Source organism: Cherax quadricarinatus, chromosome 20 (genome assembly GCF_038502225.1).
Source record: "Cherax quadricarinatus isolate ZL_2023a chromosome 20, ASM3850222v1, whole genome shotgun sequence".
In the NCBI taxonomy this organism is placed as follows: Eukaryota; Metazoa; Arthropoda; class Malacostraca; order Decapoda; family Parastacidae; genus Cherax; species Cherax quadricarinatus.
This window is the reverse complement of record NC_091311.1, coordinates 17,165,835-17,184,688: the sequence shown is the minus strand read 5'-3', so window position 1 is coordinate 17,184,688 and position 18,854 is coordinate 17,165,835. Positions and strand designations below refer to the sequence as shown.

Genomic DNA, 18,854 nt, shown 5'->3' with positions numbered 1-18,854 from the left:
ACAGAATTGACAAGGGACAAGAGGCGAGTGGTGCATCAAGGTATCTGTGGAGACAAACATTATCCATGGAGACAAAAAAAGGGGAATTGTATGAGAGTATAGTGGTAATAACGCTCTTATATGGGTGTGAAGCATGGGTAGTGAATGGTGCAATGAAGAGGAGGATGGAGGCAGTGGAGATGTCATGTCTTGAGGGCAATGTGTGGTGTGAATATTATGCAGAGAATTTGTAGCTTGAAGACCAGGAGGTGTGGGATTACTAAAAGTATTATCCAGTGGGCTGAAGAGGGGTTGTTGAGGTGGTTCAGATATTTAGAGAGGATGGACTAAAATAGGATGACTTGGTGGGCCTAGGTAGTAGGCTGGTAGACAGCAACCGCCCAGGAAGGTAGTACTACCATCTTGCCAAGTGAGTATAAAACAGAAGCCTGTAATTGTTTTACATGAAGGTAGGATTGCTGGTGTGTTTCTGTCTAATAAACATGCGAGATTTCAGGTATGTCTTGTTACTTCTACTTACACTTAGGTCACACTACACATACATGTACAAGCAGATATATACACACCCCACTGGGTTTTCTATCTTCTTACTAGTTCTTGTTCTTGTTTATTTCCACCTATCTCCATAGGGAAGTGGAACAGAATTCTTCCTCCGTAAGCCATGTGTCTTGTAAAAGGCAACTAAAATGCCGGGAGCAAGGAGCTAGTAACCTCCTCCTGTATATATTACTAAATTTAAAAGGAGAAACTTTTGTTTTTCCTTTTGAGCCACCCTGCCTCGGTGGGATATGGCTGGTTTGTTGAAAGAAACACTTGGTGGGCACATAAATCAGTAATGGAGGGAAGGCAGGGTAGGGGGTTGTCCTAGGAAATGTTGGAGGGAGTGGGTAAAGGAGGTTTTGTGTGAGAGGGGCTTAGACATCCAGCAAGCATGTATGAATGTGATAAATAATAGTAGAGACAAGTAGTTATCATGACTTGACATGCTATTGGAGTATGAGCAAAGTAACATGAAGGGATCTAAACTTGTCCTGGAGGTGGAAACTACAGTGCCTGCACTCTGAAGGGAGGGAGGGGATATTTACAGTTTATAACTGTAATATCAGTGCACCTCTGGCAAGACAGCAATGGAGTGAGTGATGGAGATAGTGTTTCTTCTTTTTCAGGTCACTACCTCGGTGGGAGAGAGCTGGTGTTAAAAAAAAAAAATTTAATCATGCCATTTTAGAGTATACAGTGCACACTACCCAAAGTATTTGTTTCAAGATCAAATCATATTACTTCCTTGAGTAATAGAATAATCAGTAAAAACTACAATATTGTGAAATTATTAAGACTAGATCCAGGAAAATCTGATTAAAGTGGGTATGCTCTGCAGACAAAGACAATGATTGCAAAAAATATTAAATAATCATAACTGTATAATCATTTACCCAGTATGAAGAAACATGATTCAATTAGTGGTACCTCAGTATACGTCCTTAATCTGTTCCAGGACTTTGGGCTTATACCAAACAGGATGTATACCAAACAAATTTTCCCGTAAGAAATACAGTGGACCCCTGCCTTACGATGACATTGCGTTATGCTAAATCCGCCATACGATACATTTTAACGCAAAAATTTTGCCTCGCCTCACGCGATTCGTCTGGGACGTGTCCCATGTGTAGTCTCAGCTGCCCCGTGCGTGCTAGTGTTTACAATTCAGCCAGTGCGGTTGCATTCACACATACATTCGGTACGTTCCATATTATCAGTGTTTTTAGTTATTGTACCTGCAAAATAAGTCACCATGGGCCCCAAGAAAGCTTTTAGTGCCAACCCTGCGAGAAAAAGGGTGAAAATTACCATGGAAATGAAGAAAGAGATAATTGCTAAGTACGAAAGAAGAAGGGAAGTAACCCCGGAAAAGGACTTGATACCTCAAGTCCTACTGGACGGAGATTTCCCTTCTAAACAATAACTTCCACACTCCCCTCCTGCCATCCCATCAATCATCACCAGATCTTCAATAAAGGTAACTGTCATGTATTGTATTCTTAGTAGAGTATTATATTTGTTCATGTCTTCTTAAGTTTGTGTGTATTAAAATTATTTCATGTGGTAAAATTTTTTTTTTTTCATAGTTTGTGGTGTCTTGCACGGATTAATTTGATTTCCATTATTTCTTATGGGGAAAATTAATTCGCCATACGATAATTTCATCTTACGATGAGCCCTCATGAACGGATTAATATCGTAAGGTAGGGGTCCACTGTATTGGGAAAACAATTAAACTGTTCCCATGAAAATAATCCTATTGTTATTGGCATATTATACATTGATGGGGTTCCATAAAACAATTTTAACTGCTTAATACTAAAATACATAAATAAAAAAGAATTAGATGAAATGCAAATTTAACCTCACTTTACTTTGCTGAAAAGAGTCAACTGCCTACTAGGATAGTGCTGAGAAAGGAGGAGGAGAAAATGTTATTGTTTGGAAGGAGAGTCCCCTTCTCTTTTCTGTCTCTTTTTCTTATTTGGACCTGGTTGAAGCTCACCAGGTTTGAATTTTACTAAAAATCTGTCCAAAGAACCTTGCTTCTGCCTTCTCTTCAGGATGTTTCGGAAATGTGATATTGTCTGGTCATTCCAGACAATGCTATTACGGCTTGTTTGGACTCTGTTGGGGTAGTACTTCTCTGCAAAGTTTTTGACGTCCATCCATTTGGCAAAGATTTCCTTGATTAATGAAGTAGGGGTTTCCTCTATCTCCTCTTCCAAGCCTGAAGAGAGTGCATCCATCTTAGTCTTGTGCTCCTCCTTCTCAAGTTCCTACAGCTCCTCAGTGGTAAGCTCTTCCCTGTGCCCCTCCACCACCCCCTCCACATCACCATCACTCATATCCAGATCCATGGACCTGCCCCGAGAGACAATATCCTCCACTATATACACAGCCTCAAAGCCCCCAAAGTCCCTTTCAGCCACTGCTTCTGGCAACAAATTCCTCCAACCAGAGTTCATTGTTCTGTATGAAACTTCCTGCCAGGCTTTGTCAATGAGAGTTATGCAATGGGTGATAGTAAAGTGATCTTTCCAAAACTCTCCCAGGGTTAACTCTTTGTCAGAGGTCATTTCAAAGCACCTCTGAAATAGTGCTTTAGTGTAAGTGCTTCTTGAAATTACTGATGACCTGCTGATCCATGGGCTGAATGAGAGGAGCCATGTTAGGGGGGAGAAACTTAACAGTGATGAAGTCAAACTCCGGCAACACACAGTCCTGCAAGCTCGGAGGGTGAGCTGGAGCATTGTCCATTATGAGGAGAGCCTTCAGAAGCAGGTTTTTCTCCTTTAAGTAACTTTTTACACTTGGCCCAAACACAACATTAAACCATTTGCTGAAATATTCTCTCGTTACCCAAGCCTTGCTGTTTGACCTCCACATTACAAGTAACCGATTTTTCTGCACGTTAAGCTTTTTAAAGGCTCTCGGGTCTTCAGAGTGGTAGATCAGTAGAAGCTTCAGTTTGCAATCCCCACTTGCATTGGCACAGAACATGAGAGCTAACCTATCCTTCACTGGCTTGTGTCCTGGTAATGCCTTCTCTTGTGCAATATAGGTCCTGTTAGCAATTTTCTTCCAAAACAGGCCTATTCGTCACAATTAAAACCTTGTTGGGGAACAGAACCCTCAGCCTCCACAAATTCTGTAACAAAATCACTGGCAGCATCTTTATCAGCACTGGCTCCCTCTCTATGCCTCACAACACTGTGAATGCCAGTTCTCTTCTTAAAATTATCAAACCAGCCATGGCTGGCATTAAACAATTCACTTTCTTGGCTCATTCCTGCCTTGTTTTTCAAAAGATCAGCATGTAACAGTTTGCAAATCACTGCCTCTGATATGCTACCGCCAGCACACTGCTTTTCTGTTATCCAGATCAAAAGCAATTTTTCAACATACTCTAATGTCCCTGATCTTTCTTTGGTAATCGATTTCACCCCCTTCGCAATGTTAGCCGATTTAATAACATCTTTGTTTTTCACAACCGTAGATACCATTGTCCTTGGTATATGGTATGCAGCAGCCAAATCCCGGAAACGCACGCCACTTACATACTTTTCAACAATCTCTTTTTTCACCTCCATGGTGATCCTAACCATTTTCTTCATTGCTTGGCTTTTCTAATTAACTTTCTTGGAACTCATGGTTAATGAATTTACTAAAAATTTATACAAAAAAACACAAAATCAAGTGAAAATTCACAGAGTTACAGCACGGGTTGTTCATTAAATGGTAGAAAAGGGCGTACTGATGCTAGTGGGCAGTCATGACTTCGTCTCGAGAGAGAAAGCAGTAAACTACGGTAGCGCACGGTTTCCCCGACTCATTTTGACCCATACAAGTTCTAGCATGCGAGTCGTATTCCAAATGAAGGTCGTATACCAAGGAAAAATTTTTGCATCCAAACAGGATGTATACCAAGTTGGACTTATTCTAAAGCAGACATATACCAAGGTACCACTGTATATATATGTATATAGTGACCAAGTTAGTAGTCGTGTCTTCTCACATTACATAACTTATTCACTAATCAATTCAATCTTCAACATTCATTTTCAAATTTAAATTTTTAACACTTTAAAATTACATACAAAATATCTGTTAACAGTTTGTATGTCAATATTTACAAAAAAAAAAATTACAACACTTTATGACTGCCAAATTTGAGGAGTTCAACTAGAGACAAGATTGCGGAAGTGCACACAAAAATGCTTTATAATGGTATATATCACCAATTAATTAAAAAAAAAAAAGTCACTGCTTGTGGCAAAGCTTTTTTCATATAATCTATAATAAAACTCATGAGATAAATTATTTTAACAGCCACACTACACTTAAACCCTCAACAACAGCCCATAAAAATAAAAATTGAAAATTGAAAATCATGAAATAAGAAGTTTTAGTAGTACAATAGTATTAGTGATGATGATAACAATAATGAATAAAAATTATAATAAAAACTTAGACACAAATTCTGCTGTTGATTTTGTTTTGAGTGTGCATGGTTGGGCATTGCATATTTTTGGGTACTCACAGTGCATGTCTCGCTCATGTTCATACTCTATAAACGCATATCCCCGAGGCTTTCCAGTCTTAATGTTGTGAACCATAACAATCTGTAAAAGAAAATATAAAGCTTAAATATACAAGCCTTTCAGCATCTAAAATTATACAAATATACAGTGGAACCTCGGCTTATGAATTTAATCCGTTCCATGACCTTGTTCGCATCCCGATTTGTTTGTATGCTGAGTCAATTTTCCTCATTTAAACTAATTGAAATGGTATTAATCCATTCCAGCGGAATTCCTGCTCTTAGGAGGCACAACAAAATACTCCAATATGATGCTAATATCAACTCTACAGCTTATTTATATAACACAATTCATCTAATTTCACCATCACTCAAGGAATGCACAACAGGTGCATCATTGTCAGTGTTAAGCATTTCTTCAATGTCAGCTTCCTGTAACTACTAGCACACAGTCAAGATGAGTAAATAAAACTGTCAATGCTTATTGCTTGGGTATGTTGATTCTGCTAATGGACTGGATCTGTGAAGGACCTGCCTAGTATGGGCCAACAGGCCTACTGCAGTGTTCCTCTCTAATATTATTATATACCCATGACACCAATCATACCCAGCCCCTCACACTCATAAATTTGTCCAATCTCTTTTTAAAGCTACCCAAGGTTCTATCGAAGCTAAAACCTTGGGTAGTTTCAAATTTAAGTTGGATAAATACATTAGTTCTAGGTAGTAGGTTGGTAGACAGCAACCGCCAAGGGAAGTACTACTGTCCTGCCAAGCGAGTGTAAAACGAAAGCCTGTAATTGTTTTACATGATGGTAGGATTGCTGGTGTCTTTTTTTTCTGTTTCATAAACATGCAAGATTTCAGGTACGTCTTGCTACTTCTACTTACACTTAGGTCACACTACACATACATGTACAAGCATATATATACATACCCCTCTGGGTTTTCTTCTATTTTCTTTCTAGTTCTTGTCTATTTCCTCTTATCTCCATGGGGAAGTGGAATAGAATTCTTCCTCCGTAAGCCATGCGTGTTGTAAGAGGCGGCTAAAATGCCTGGAGCAAGGGGCTAGTAACCCCTTCTCCTGTATATATTACTAAATTTAAAAGGCGAAACTTTCGTTTTTCCTTTTGGGCCACCCCACCTCAGTGGGATATGGCTGGTGCGTTGAAAGAAAAGAAGAAACAAATACATTAGTGAGAGGGGTTGGATTTGAGTGGGACTTACATGTGAGTAAATAGAATTATTAAAGCTTACTGCTTGGGTAGTGCTTATTCTGTTAGTGGGCTGGATTTGTGAAGGACCTGCCAAGTATGGGCCAACAGGCTTGCTGCAGTGTTCCTCCATTCTTATGTTCTTATGCTGATGAGTGGAACAATCTGCCTAGTATGGTTATTGAGGCTAAAACCTTGGGCAGTTTCAAATTTGTGCTGGATAAATACTTCTACTTACACTTAGGTCACACTACACATACATGAACACGTTTATTTATACACACTCATCTGAGTTTTCTTTGATTTCATCTTAATAGTTCTTGGTCTTATTACTTTTCCTTTTATATCCATGGGGAAGTGGAATAAGAATCTTTCCTCCGTAAGCCATGCGTGTTGTAAAAGTCAACTAAAATGCCGGGAACAATGGGCTAGTAACCCCTTTTCCTGTAAAGATTACTAAAAAGAATAAGAAGAAGAAAATTGTCAAAGTGGGAAGTCTGAATGTGCGTGGATGTTGTGCAAATGATAAGAAAGAGATGATTGTGGATGTTATGAATGAGAAGAAACTGGATGTCCTGGCTTTAAGTGAAACAAAGCTGAAGGGGGTGGGAGAGTTTCAATGGAGAGGAATAAATGGGATTAGGTCAGGGGTTTCAAATAGAGTTAGACCTAAAGAAGGAGTAGCAATAATGTTGAAGGATAAGCTATGGCAGGAAAAGAGGGACTACAAATGTATAAATTCAAGGATTATGTGGAGTAAAATAAAGATTGGATGTGAAAAGTGGGTTATAGTAAGCGTGTATGCACCTGGAGAAGAGAGAAGTGTAGAGGAGAGAGAGAGATTCTGGGAAATGTTGAGTGAATGCGTGGGGAGTTTTGAATCAAGTATGAGAGTAATGGTGGTTGGGGATTTCGATGCTAAAGTGGGTAAAAATGTTATGGAGGGAGTAGTACATAAATTTGGGGTTCCAGGGGTAAATGTAAATGGGGAGCCTTTAATTGAGCTATGTGTAGAAAGAAATTTGGTAATAAGTAATACATATTTTATGAAAAAGAGGATAAATAAATACACAAGGTATGATGTAGCACGTAATGAAAGTAGTTTGTTAGATTATGTATTGGTGGATAAAAGGTTGATGGGTAGGCTCGAGGATGTACATGTTTATAGAGGGGCAACTGATATATCGGATCATTATTTAGTTGTAGCTACAGTTAGAGTAAGAGGTAGATGGGAAAAGAGGAAGGGGGCAACAACAAGTAAGAGGGAGGTGAAAGTGTATAAACTAAGGGAGGAGGAAGTTCGGGCGAGATATAAGCGACTATTGGCAGAAAGGTGGGCTAGTGCAAAGATGAGTAGTGGGGGGGTTGAAGAGGGTTGGAATAGTTTTAAAAATGCAGTATTAGAATGTGGGGCAGAAGTTTGTGGTTATAGGAGGGTGGGGGCAGGAGGAAAGAGGAGTGATTGGTGGAATGATGAAGTAAAGGGTGTGATAAGAGAGAAAAAGGTAGCTTACGAGAGGTTTTTACAAAGCAGAAGTGTTATAAGAAGAGCAGAGTATATGGAGAGTAAAAGAAAGGTGAAGAGAGTGGTGAGAGAGTGCACAAGGAGAGCAGATGAAAGACTGGGAGAGGCACTGTCAAGAAATTTTAATGAAAATAAGAAAAAATTTTGGAGTGAGTTAAACAAGTTAAGAAAGCCTAGGGAAAGTATGGATTTGTCAGTTAAAAACAGAGTAGGGGAGTTAGTAGATGGGGAGAGGGAGGTATTAGGTAGATGGTGAGAATATTTTGAGGAACTTTTAAATGTTGAGGAAGAAAGGGAGGCGGTAATTTCATGCACTGGTCAGGGAGGTATACCATCTTTCAGGAATGAAGGAGTGAAGAATGTAAGTGTGGTGGAGGTACGTGAGGCATTACGTAGAATGAAAGGGGGTAAAGCAGCTGGAACTGATGGGATCATGACAGAAATGTTAAAAGCAGGGGGGAATATAGTGTTGGAGTGGTTGGTACTTTTCTTTAATAAATGTATGAAAGAGGGGAAGGTACCTAGGGATTGGCGGAGAGCATGCATAGTCCCTTTATATAAAGGGAAGGGGGACAAAAGAGATTGTAAAAATTAAAGAGGAATAAGTTTACTGAGTATACCAGGAAAAGTATACGGTAGGGTTATAATTGAAAGAATTAGAGGTAAGACAGAATATAGGATTGTGGATGAGCAGGGAGGCTTCAGAGTGGGTAGGGGATGTGTAGATCAAGTGTTTACATTGAAGCATATATGTGAACAGTATTTAGATAAAGGTAGGGAAGTTTTTATTGCATTTATGGATTTAGAAAAGGCATATGATAAAGTGGATAGAGGAGCAATGTGGCAGATGTTGCAAGTATATGGAATAGGTGGTAAGTTACTAAATGCTGTAAAGAGCTTTTATGAGGATAGTGAGGCTCAGGTTAGGGTGTGTAGAAGAGAGGGAGAATACTTCCCGGTAAAAGTAGGTCTTAGACAGGGATGTGTAATGTCACCATGGTTGTTTAATATATTTATAGATGGGGTTGTAAAAGAAGTAAATGCTAGGGTGTTCGGGAGAGGGGTTGGATTAAATTATGGGGAATCAAATTCAAAATGGGAATTGACACAGTTACTTTTTGCTGATGATACTGTGCTTATAGGAGATTCTAAAGAAAAATTGCAAAGGTTAGTGGATGAGTTTGAGAATGTGTGTCAAGGTAGAAAGTTGAAAGTGAACATAGAAAAGAGTAAGGTGATGAGGGTATCAAATGATTTAGATAAAGAAAAATTGGATATCAAATTGGGGAGGAAGAGTATGGAAGAAGTGAATGTTTTCAGATACTTGGGAGTTGACGTGTCGGCAGATGGATTTATGAAGGATGAGGTTAATCATAGAATTGATGAGGGAAAAAAGGTGAGTGGTGCATTGAGGTATATGTGGAGTCAAAAAACGTTATCTATGGAGGCAAAGAAGGGAATGTATGAAAGTATAGTAGTACCAACACTCTTATATGGATGTGAAGCTTGGGTGGTAAATGCAGCAGCGAGGAGACGGTTGGAGGCAGTGGAGATGTCCTGTCTAAGGGCAATGTGTGGTGTAAATATTATGCAGAACATTCGGAGTGTGGAAATTAGGAGAAGGTGTAGAGTTAATAACAGCATTAGTCAGAGGGCAGAAGAGGGTTTGTTGAGGTGGTTTGGTCATTTACAGAGAATGGATCAAAGTAGAATGACATGGAAAGCATATAAATCTATAGGGGAAGGAAAGAGGGTTAGGGGTCGTCCTCGAAAGGGTTGGAAAGAGGGGGTAAAGGAGGTTTTGTGGGCGAGGGGCTTGAACTTCCAGCAAGCATGCATGAGCGTGTTAGATAGGAGTGAATGGAGACGAATGATACTTGGGACCTGACGATCTGTTGGAGTGAGAGCAGGGTAATATTTAGTGAAGGGATTCAGGGAAACTGGTTATTTTCATATAGTCGGACTTGAGTCCTGGAAATGGGAAGTACAATGCCTGCACTTTAAAGGAGGGGTTTGGGATATTGGCAGTTTGGAGGGATATGTTGTGTATCTTTATACGTATATGCTTCTAAACTGTTGTATTCTGAGCACCTCTGCAAAAGCAGTGATAATGTACGAGTGTGGTGAAAGTGTTGAATGATGATGAAAGTATTTTCTTTTTGGGGATTTTCTTTCTTTTTTGGGTCACCCTGCCTCGGTGGGAGACAGCCGACTTGTTGAAAAAAAAAAAAAAAACCTGAGTGAGAGGGGTTGGATTTGAGTGGAACCTGCACGTGAGTAAATAGAATTCTCGAAGCTTATTGCTTGGGGTAGCACTGAAAATTGATTTGGGCAAATATTCTGTTAGTGGGATGGATTGTGAAGGACCTGCCTAGTATGGGCCAACAGGCCTGCTACAGTGTATTAATAGTATGTATGGATAATAATAATAATAATAATAATAATAATAATAATAATAATAATAATAATAAAACCATTATTTTTTTAATAACCCTTAACGGGGTTATACTATTTATAATTTTATCCATGGGGAAGTGGAATAAGAATCTTTCCTCCGTAAGCCATGCGTGTTGTAAAAGCCAACTAAAATGCCGGTAACAATGGGCTAATAACCCCTTTTCCTGTAAAAATTACTAAAAAGAATAAGAAGAAAATTGTCAAAGTAGGAAGAATGAATGTGTGTGGATGTTGTGCAGATGATAAGAAAGAGATGATTGTGGATGTTATGAATGAGAAGCTGGATATCTTGGCTTTAAGTGAAACAAAGCTGAAGGGGGTGGGTGAGTTTCAGTGGAGAGGAATAAATGGGATTAGGTCAGGGGTTTCTGATAGAGTTAGAGCTAAAGAAGGAGTAGCAATAATGTTGAAGGATAAGCTATGGCAGGAAAAGAGGGACTATAAATGTATTAATTCAAGGATTATGTGGAGTAAAATAAAGGTTGGATGTGAGAAGTGGGTTATTTTAAGCGTTTATGCAACTGGGGAAGACAGAACTACAGAGTAGAGAGAGAGATTTTGGGAAATGTTGAGTGAATGCGTGGGGAGTTTTGAATCAAGTGTGAGAGTACTTGTGGTTGGGGATTTTAATGCTAAAGTGAGAAAAAATGTTGTGGAGGAAATAGTAGGTAAATTTGGAGTGCCAGGGGTAAATGAAAATGGGGAGCCTTTAATTGAGCCATGTGTAGAAAGAGGTTTGGTAATAAGTAATACATATTTTATGAAAAAGAGGATAAATAAATATACAAGGTATGATGTAGAACATAATGAAAGTAGTTTGTTAGATTATGTATTGGTGGATAAAAGGTTGATGGGTAGGCTCCAGGATGTACATGTTTATAGAGGGGCAACTGATATATCGGATCATTATCTAGTTGTAGCTACAGTTAAAGTAAGAGGTAGATGGGATAAGAGGAAAATGGCAACAACAAGTAAGAGGAAGGTGAAAGTGTATAAACTAAGGGAGGAGGAAGTTCGGGTGAAATATAAGCAACTATTGGCAGAAAGGTGGACTGGTGCAGGTATGAGTAGTGGGGGGGGTTGAAGAGGGTTGGAATAGTTTTAAAAATGCAGTATTAGAATGTGGGGCAGAAGTTTGTGATTATAGGAGGGTGGGGGCAGGAGGAAAGAGGAGTGATTGGTGGAATGATGAAGTAAAGGGTGTGATAGAAGAGAAAAAGGTAGCATATGAGAGGTATTTACAAAGCAGAAGTGTTATAAGAAGAGTAGAGTATATGGAAAGTAAAAGAAAGGTGAAGAGAGTGGTGAAAGAGTGCAAAAGGAGAGCAGATGATAGTGGGAGAGGTACTCTCAGGGAATTTTAATGAAAATAAGAAAAAATTTTGGAGTGAGTTAAACAAGTTAAGAAAGGCTAGGGAACAAATGGATTTATCAGTTAAAAACAGAGAAGAGGAGTTAGTAGATGGGGAGATGGAGGTTTTGGGTAGATGGCGAGAATATTTTGAGGAACTTTTAAATGTCGACGAAGAAAGGGAGGCGGTAATTTCATGCACTGGCCAGGGAGGTATATCATCTTTTAGGAGTGAAGAAGAGCAGGATGCGAGTGTGGGGGAGGTGCGTGAGGCATTATGTAGAATGAAAGGGGGTAAAGCAGCTGGAACTGATGGGATCATGACAGAAATGTTAAAAGCAAGGGGGGGGACATAGTGTTGGAGTGGTTGGTATTTTTGTTTAATAAATGTATTAAAGTGGGGAAGGTACCTAGGGATTGGCGGAGTGTGTGTATAGTCCCTTTATATAAAGGGAAGGGGGACAAAAGGGATTGTATAAATTATAGAGGAATAAGTTTACTGAGTATACCAGGAAAAGTGTACGGTAGGGTTATTATTGAAAGAATTACAGGTAAGACAGAATGTAGAATTGCAGATGAGCAAGGAGGTTTTAGAGTGAGTAGAGGATGTATAGATCAAGTGTTTACATTGAAGCATATATGTGAGCAGTATTTAGATAAAGGTAGGGAAGTTATAATTGCATTTATGGATTTAGAAAAGGTATATGATAGAGAGGATAGGGGAGCAATGTGGCAGATGTTGCAAGTATATGGAATAGGTGGTAAGTTACTAAATGCTGTAAAGAGTTTTTATGAGGATAGTGAGGCTCAGGTTAGTGTGTGTAGAAGAGAGGGAGACTACTTCCCGGTAAAAGTAGGTCTTAGACAGGGATGTGTAATGTCACCATGGTTGTTTAACCCTTTCAGAGTTTCGGCCGTACTAGTACGGCTTACGAGCCAGGGTTTTTGACATACTAGTACGCCTAAATTCTAGCACCCTAAAATCTAGTGAGAGAAAGCTGGTAGGTGCCTACATATGAAAGAATGGGTCTGTGTGGTCAGTATGCATGGTATAAAAAAAATCCTGCAGCACATATTGCGTAATGAGAAAAAAAAAGTTGACCCTTTTTTGGATTAAAACAGCGACTTTGCACTGCATTCTCGTATGGTATTTATTGTCGTATTATAGTTTTCCTGGTCTCATTTTATAGAATGGAAGACATATTACAGAAATTGAGATGATTTTGACCGGTTTTACAAAAAAAAGTACCCTGAAATTGAGCTCAAAATAGCAGAAATGTTCGATTTTTACCATAGTTCAAAAGTAAACAAATGATGCTATGCGTCCAATACACATCAACTGGCGAGTCTAATATTCTTTCACAAGTGCGCTGATATTATTTATACCATTTCTACACCAATGCAGTAGTCTGCATAACAGAAAATCTTCAATTTTTTTGTGAGAATAAAAATTCAAAGTGGAAAGCAAAAGAATGTAAGAGGGGCATGGGGACATGACTAATGAACAGAGGAAATGTTATTTTAGTGCCAGGAATGTTTTTCTTGTTTATTCTGGACCCTATTCGGAAATTGGCATCTTTTGAAATTTGTATGAAATTGGCAAAATTGCTAAATTCTGACCACTGTATTAGATAGTTGAAATCAGTAAATAGGTGGTTTCTTGTACTCATTTGATAGAAAAAATGGAGTTCTAGCGAAATAGTTATGATTTTTGTCGACACGTACACTGAATTGGACGAAAATAGGGCTCAAAGTGGGCAAAATCGCCGATGCGTAAACATCGTCGAGACCGCTAACTTCGCGAGAGCATAATTCCCAAAGTTTTCCATCAAATTTCATACTTTTGGTGTCATTATGATTGAGACAAGATTCTCTATCTTTTCATAAGAATTTTTTTTTTTTTCAAATTTTGCCAACCCTGAGAACAAGTCTCTGAGAGGGCCTGTCGACCCTGAAAGGGTTAATATATTTATAGATGGGGTTGTAAAAGAAGTAAGTGCTAGGGTGTTCGGGAGAGGGGTGGGATTAAATTATGGGGAATTAAATACAAAATAGGAAGTGACACAGTTACTTTTTTCTGATGATACTGTGCTTATGGGAGATTCTAAAGAAAAAGTGCAAAGGTTAGTGGACGAATTTGGGAATGTGTGTAAAGGTAGAAAGTTGAAAGTGAACATAGAAAAGAGGAAGGTGATGAGAGTATCAAATGATTTAGATAAAGAAAAATTGGATATCAAATTGGGGAGGAGGAGTATGGAAGAAGTGAATGTTTTCGAATATTTGGGAGTTGACGTGTCAGCGGATGAATTTATGAAGGATGAGGTTAATCATAGAATTGATGAAGGAAAAAAGGTGAGTGGTGCATTGAGGTATATGTGGAGGCAAAAAATGTTATCTATGGAGGCAAAGAAGGGAATGTATGAAAGAATAGTAGTACCAACACTCTTATATGGGTGTGAAGCTTGGGTTGTAAATGCTGCAGCAAGGAGGCGGTTGGAGGCAGTGGAGATGTCCTGTCTAAGAGCAATGTGTGGTGTAAATATGCAGAAAATTCTAAGTGTGGAAATTAGGAGAAGGTGTGGATTTAATAAAAGTATTAGTCAGAGGGCTGAAGAAGGTTTGTAGAGGTGGTTTGGTCATTTAGAGAGAATGGATCAAAGTAGATTGACATGGAGAGCGTGTAAATCTGTAGGGGAAGGAAGGCGGGGTAGGGGTCGTCCTCGAAAAGGTTGGAGGGAGGGGGTAAAGGAGGTGTTGTGGGCGAGGGGTTTGGACTTCCAGCAAGCGTGCGTGAGCATGTTAGATAGGAGTGAATGGAGACAAATGATATTTGGGACCTGACGATCTGTTGGAGTGTGAGCAGGGTAATATTTAGTGAAGGGATTCAGGGAAACCGGTTATTTTATGTAACCGGACTTGAGTCCTGGAAATGGGAAGTGCAATGCCTGCACTCTAAAGGAGGGGTTTGGGATATTGGCAGTTCGGAGAGATATACTGTGTATTTTTATACATATATACTTCTAAGCTGTTGTATTCTGGACACCTCTGCAAAAACAGTGATTATGTGTGAGTGAGGTGAAAGTGTTGAATGATGATGAAAGCATTTTGTTTTTGGGGATTTTCTTTCTCTTTGGGTCACCCTGCCTCGGTGGGAGACGGCCGACTTGTTGAAAAAAAAAAATTGTAGGTAGTAGGCTGGTAGACAGCAACCACCTAGGGAGGTACTACCGTCCTGCCAAGTGAGTGTAAAACGAAAGCCTGTAATTGTTTTACATGATGGTAGGATTGCTGGTGTCTTTTGTCTGTCTCATAAATATGCAAGATTACAGGTATGTCTTGCTACTTCTACTTACGCTTAGGTCACACTACACATACATGTACAAGCATATATATACACACCCCTCTGGGTTTTCTTCTATTTTCTTTCTAATTCTTGTTCTTGTTTATTTCCTCTTATCTCCATGGGGAAGTGGAACAGAATTCTTCCTCTGTAAGCCATGCGCGTTGTAAGAGGCAACTAAAATGCCGGGAGCAAGGGGCTAGTAACCCCTTCTCCCGTATAAATTACTAAATTTAAAAGAGAAACTTTCATTTTTCTTTTTGGGGCACCCTGCTTTGGTGGGATACGGCTGGTGTGTTGAAAGAAAGAATAATAATAATAATAATAATAATAATAATAATAACAATAATAATATTAATTATTAATTTAGGGAAGTGGAGCACAGATCCAATTCCCTTGATCAAGAGCTCCTCACCAAGGAACCTCCCTTGAGGGGGAAGTTCACATCCTGAAATATCGTTCGTATCCAGGAGCAAAAAAATCGATCGAGTGACTGTTCATATCCTGAAAAATTTGCATGGTGGGGCATTCGTAACCCAAGGTTTCATTGTACATCTACGTGAAAAACCACACAAGTTGAAGAATTGAGACACTTATGCAACATATGGGAATCTTTACTGAAGAAATGTTCTTCAATAAAGATTCCCATATGTTGCATAAGTGTCTCAGTTCTTCAACTTGACGGCTTTCAAAACCATTCATCACAACCACACAAGTTCATCAACATGATTATAACCAAAGTTATCACCTACATAAAGACTATTTTAACAATATTACACGATACCGTATATAGCAATTATTATGTTCATGACCCACTGAACATCTGTATCCCCACCCAGCCTTCAGGCACTGTACTGTGTAATTAGTGTTAAAAATTATACATAGTTCTCCCATATCTGGCTGTTTTCAAGTAAAAAATTGCTCCATTAGTAATTATCCCAGTAGTCTGATACAGCTTAAATTTGTAGTACAAATTTCCTACATCTTTCTACTTTCCTACTTGTCTGTCTATCTGGTGCAGAACATCTGATTTTTAGATAATTATAAAGTTCATATTAGAACTCTGCAAATAACACAGTGTTTGCGTTAGCTCAGCAGTTGAGAAGAATTTTTTTGGTGGTACGATCCTAAATGGGTTAACAGGAGGCTAAAGCATCAATTTGGGAAGAATAGAGGAATTTATAGGTGCATCAAAAGAGGAGAGGTTAACCTTACTGACCAATATATTCAGCTTAAAAAAGAGGATTAGAAAGGCTAAACATGACCATGAAATTAGAGTTGCTAATGAATCAAAGACCAATCCAAAGGGCTTCTTTCAAGTGTATAGGACGAATGTGAAGGAAACAGTAGGACCTCTGAAAACTGGGAATGGACAGCTGACTGATAACAAACTGGAAATGTGTTCCCTATTTAATGACTTTTTTGACAGTTTTTACACAGGAGGACATAAACAAGATTCCAGAAATTAACAATTACTCAGTTCCTGATGAATTCAAATTAACAAACATTACTGTCACGAGGGACATGGTTATCGAACAGATAAACAAACTGAAGCAAAATAAGTCCCCGGGACCCGGTGAATTGTTTTCCAGGGTACTTAAGGAATGCAAGATGGAATTTTGTCAGCCATTAAGGAGTGTGTTAAACTTCGTCCATCCTTACTGGTGTTGTGCCAGAGATGTGGAAGATGGCTAATGTTGTTCCTATGTTCAAATTGGGGGATAAGTCCATTCCTTCAAATTACTGTCCAATAAGCCTGACATTCATAGTAGACAAATTCTTTTCTTCTTTCAACAAACTGGCTGTATCCCATCGAGGCAAGGTCACCCAAAAAGAAAAATGAAAGTTTCTCTTTTTAAATTTAGTAATTTATACAGGAGAAGGGGTTACTAGCCTCTTGCTCCCGGCATTTTAGTCACCTCTTACAACATGCATGGCTTACAGAGGACGAATTCTGTTCCACTTCCCCATGGAGATACAGTGGTCCCTCGCTTTTCGTAGTTCTTGGCAATCATAGATTTCGGAAATCATAGGGGTATTTTCGTATAAACATGGACTCGCTTTTCATAGGTTGACTCGCGAGTAGTAGTTCATCAGGGACGCGTTCATCTCACGCCGGGGCGGCAGCCAGTCTGCCTTTGTTTACCAGTGAGCGAAGGTCCCCTCATGTGCTCCAGCAAAATGTTTCATAATATTCTATTTTAGTGCTTGCAAGTATTAAATAAGCTACCATGGCTCCAAAGAAAGCTCCTAGCGCCAAGCCTGTGGTAAAGAAGGTTAGAAATACGATTGAATTTAAGAAAAACATCATTGAACAATATGAAGTGGTACAAGTGCGGCCGAACTGGCCAGGATGTATAAGAAACCCTACACAACCATATGTTCCATAATGGCCAAGAAAAAGGAAATCAAGGATGCTGTTGTTGCAAAGGGGGTAACTATGCTGACAAAAATGAGATCAACAGTACTCGAAGAGGTTGAGAAGTTATTATTGGTGTGGATAAATGAGAAACAATTAGGAGATACTCTTATGACTTCAATTATTTGTGAAAAGGCTAGGCAGTTGCATGACGATTTGGTAAAGAAATTGCCTGAAAATAGTGGTGATGCGAGTGAATTTAAGGCCAGCAAAGTTGGTTTGAGAGATTTAAGAACCGTACTGGCATACACAGTGTGGTAAGGCATGGTGAGGCTGCCAGTTCAGACCACAAGGCAGCTGAAAAATATGTGCATGAATTCCAGGAGTACATAGAGGCTGAAGGACTGAAACCTGAACAAGTGTTCAATTGTGACGAAACAGGAAGAAAATTCCAACGAGGACCTTCATTACACAGGAGGAAAAGGCAATGCCAGGACACAAGCCTATGAAAGACAGGCTGACGCTAATGTTCTGTGCTAATGCTAGTGGGGATTTCAAAGTGAAGCCATTACTAGTATACCATTCTGAAAATCCCAGTGTGTTCAGGAAAAACAATGTTATGAAGAGTAAATTGTGTGTGTTTTGGAAATCTAATAGTAAGGCATGGGTCACGAGGGAAATTTTCGTCGAGTGGTTCAATGAAGTGTTTGGCCCTAGTGTGAAGAATTACCTCCTGGAAAAGAAATTGGATCTCAAGTGCCTGCTAGTAATGGACAATGCACCTGCTCATCCTCCAAACTTGGATGACCTAATTTTCAAGGAGTTTGGGTTCATCACAGTCAAGTTCTTGCCCCTGAATACCACTCCCTCTCCTCCAGCCCATGGACCAGCAGGTCATTGCAAACTTTAAAAAACTCTACACAAAAGCAATGTTTCACAGGTGCTTGACTGTGACCACAGACACTCACTTGACCCTAAGGAGTGTGAGCAAAGTAACATTTATGAAGGGATTCAGGGAAACCGGCAGGCCGGACTTGAGTTCTGGAGATGGGAAGTACAGTGCCTGCACTCTGAAGGAGGGGTGTTAATGTTGCAGTTTAAAAACTGTAGTGTAAAGCACCCTTCTGGCAAGACAGTGATGGAGTGAATGATGGTGAAAGTTTTTCTTTTTCGGGCCACCCTGCCTTGGTGGGAATCGGCCGGTGTGATAATAAAAAAAAAATAAAAAAATAACACTTCAGCATCCTCCATTGCATAACCCTTATAGGTATGGCTTGGGAGGGAGTGACTACCAGGACTTTGAACTCTGCCTTGAGAAAACTGTGGCCAGATTGTGTCGACAAGAGGGATTTTGAAGGGTTTCGGACTGACCCTAATGAGCCTATGTCTGTTGTAAAATCAACTGTGGCACTGGGGAGTTCCATGGGGTTGGATGCGAGTTTGGAGGATGTGGAAGAATTGGTGGAAGACCACAACGAAGAGCTCACCACTGAGAAGCTGCAAGAGCTTCAGCAGGAACAGC

The 18,854-nt window shown here is 39.5% G+C and overlaps 1 protein-coding gene across 1 annotated transcript in view; it reads right to left on the bottom strand.

Annotated features, from left to right (window-relative positions):
* Nucleotides 1-18,854, bottom strand: part of snRNP-U1-70K (small ribonucleoprotein particle U1 subunit 70K) — a 128,086-nt gene that overhangs the window by 86,365 nt on the left and 22,867 nt on the right. The window contains exons 3-4 of the mRNA XM_070087086.1: nucleotides 17,204-17,235; nucleotides 5,084-5,165 (exon numbers count right to left, since the gene is read on the bottom strand). Coding sequence (XP_069943187.1) covers nucleotides 5,084-5,165; nucleotides 17,204-17,235 — 114 coding nt within the window. The remainder of the gene's footprint in view (nucleotides 1-5,083; nucleotides 5,166-17,203; nucleotides 17,236-18,854) is intronic.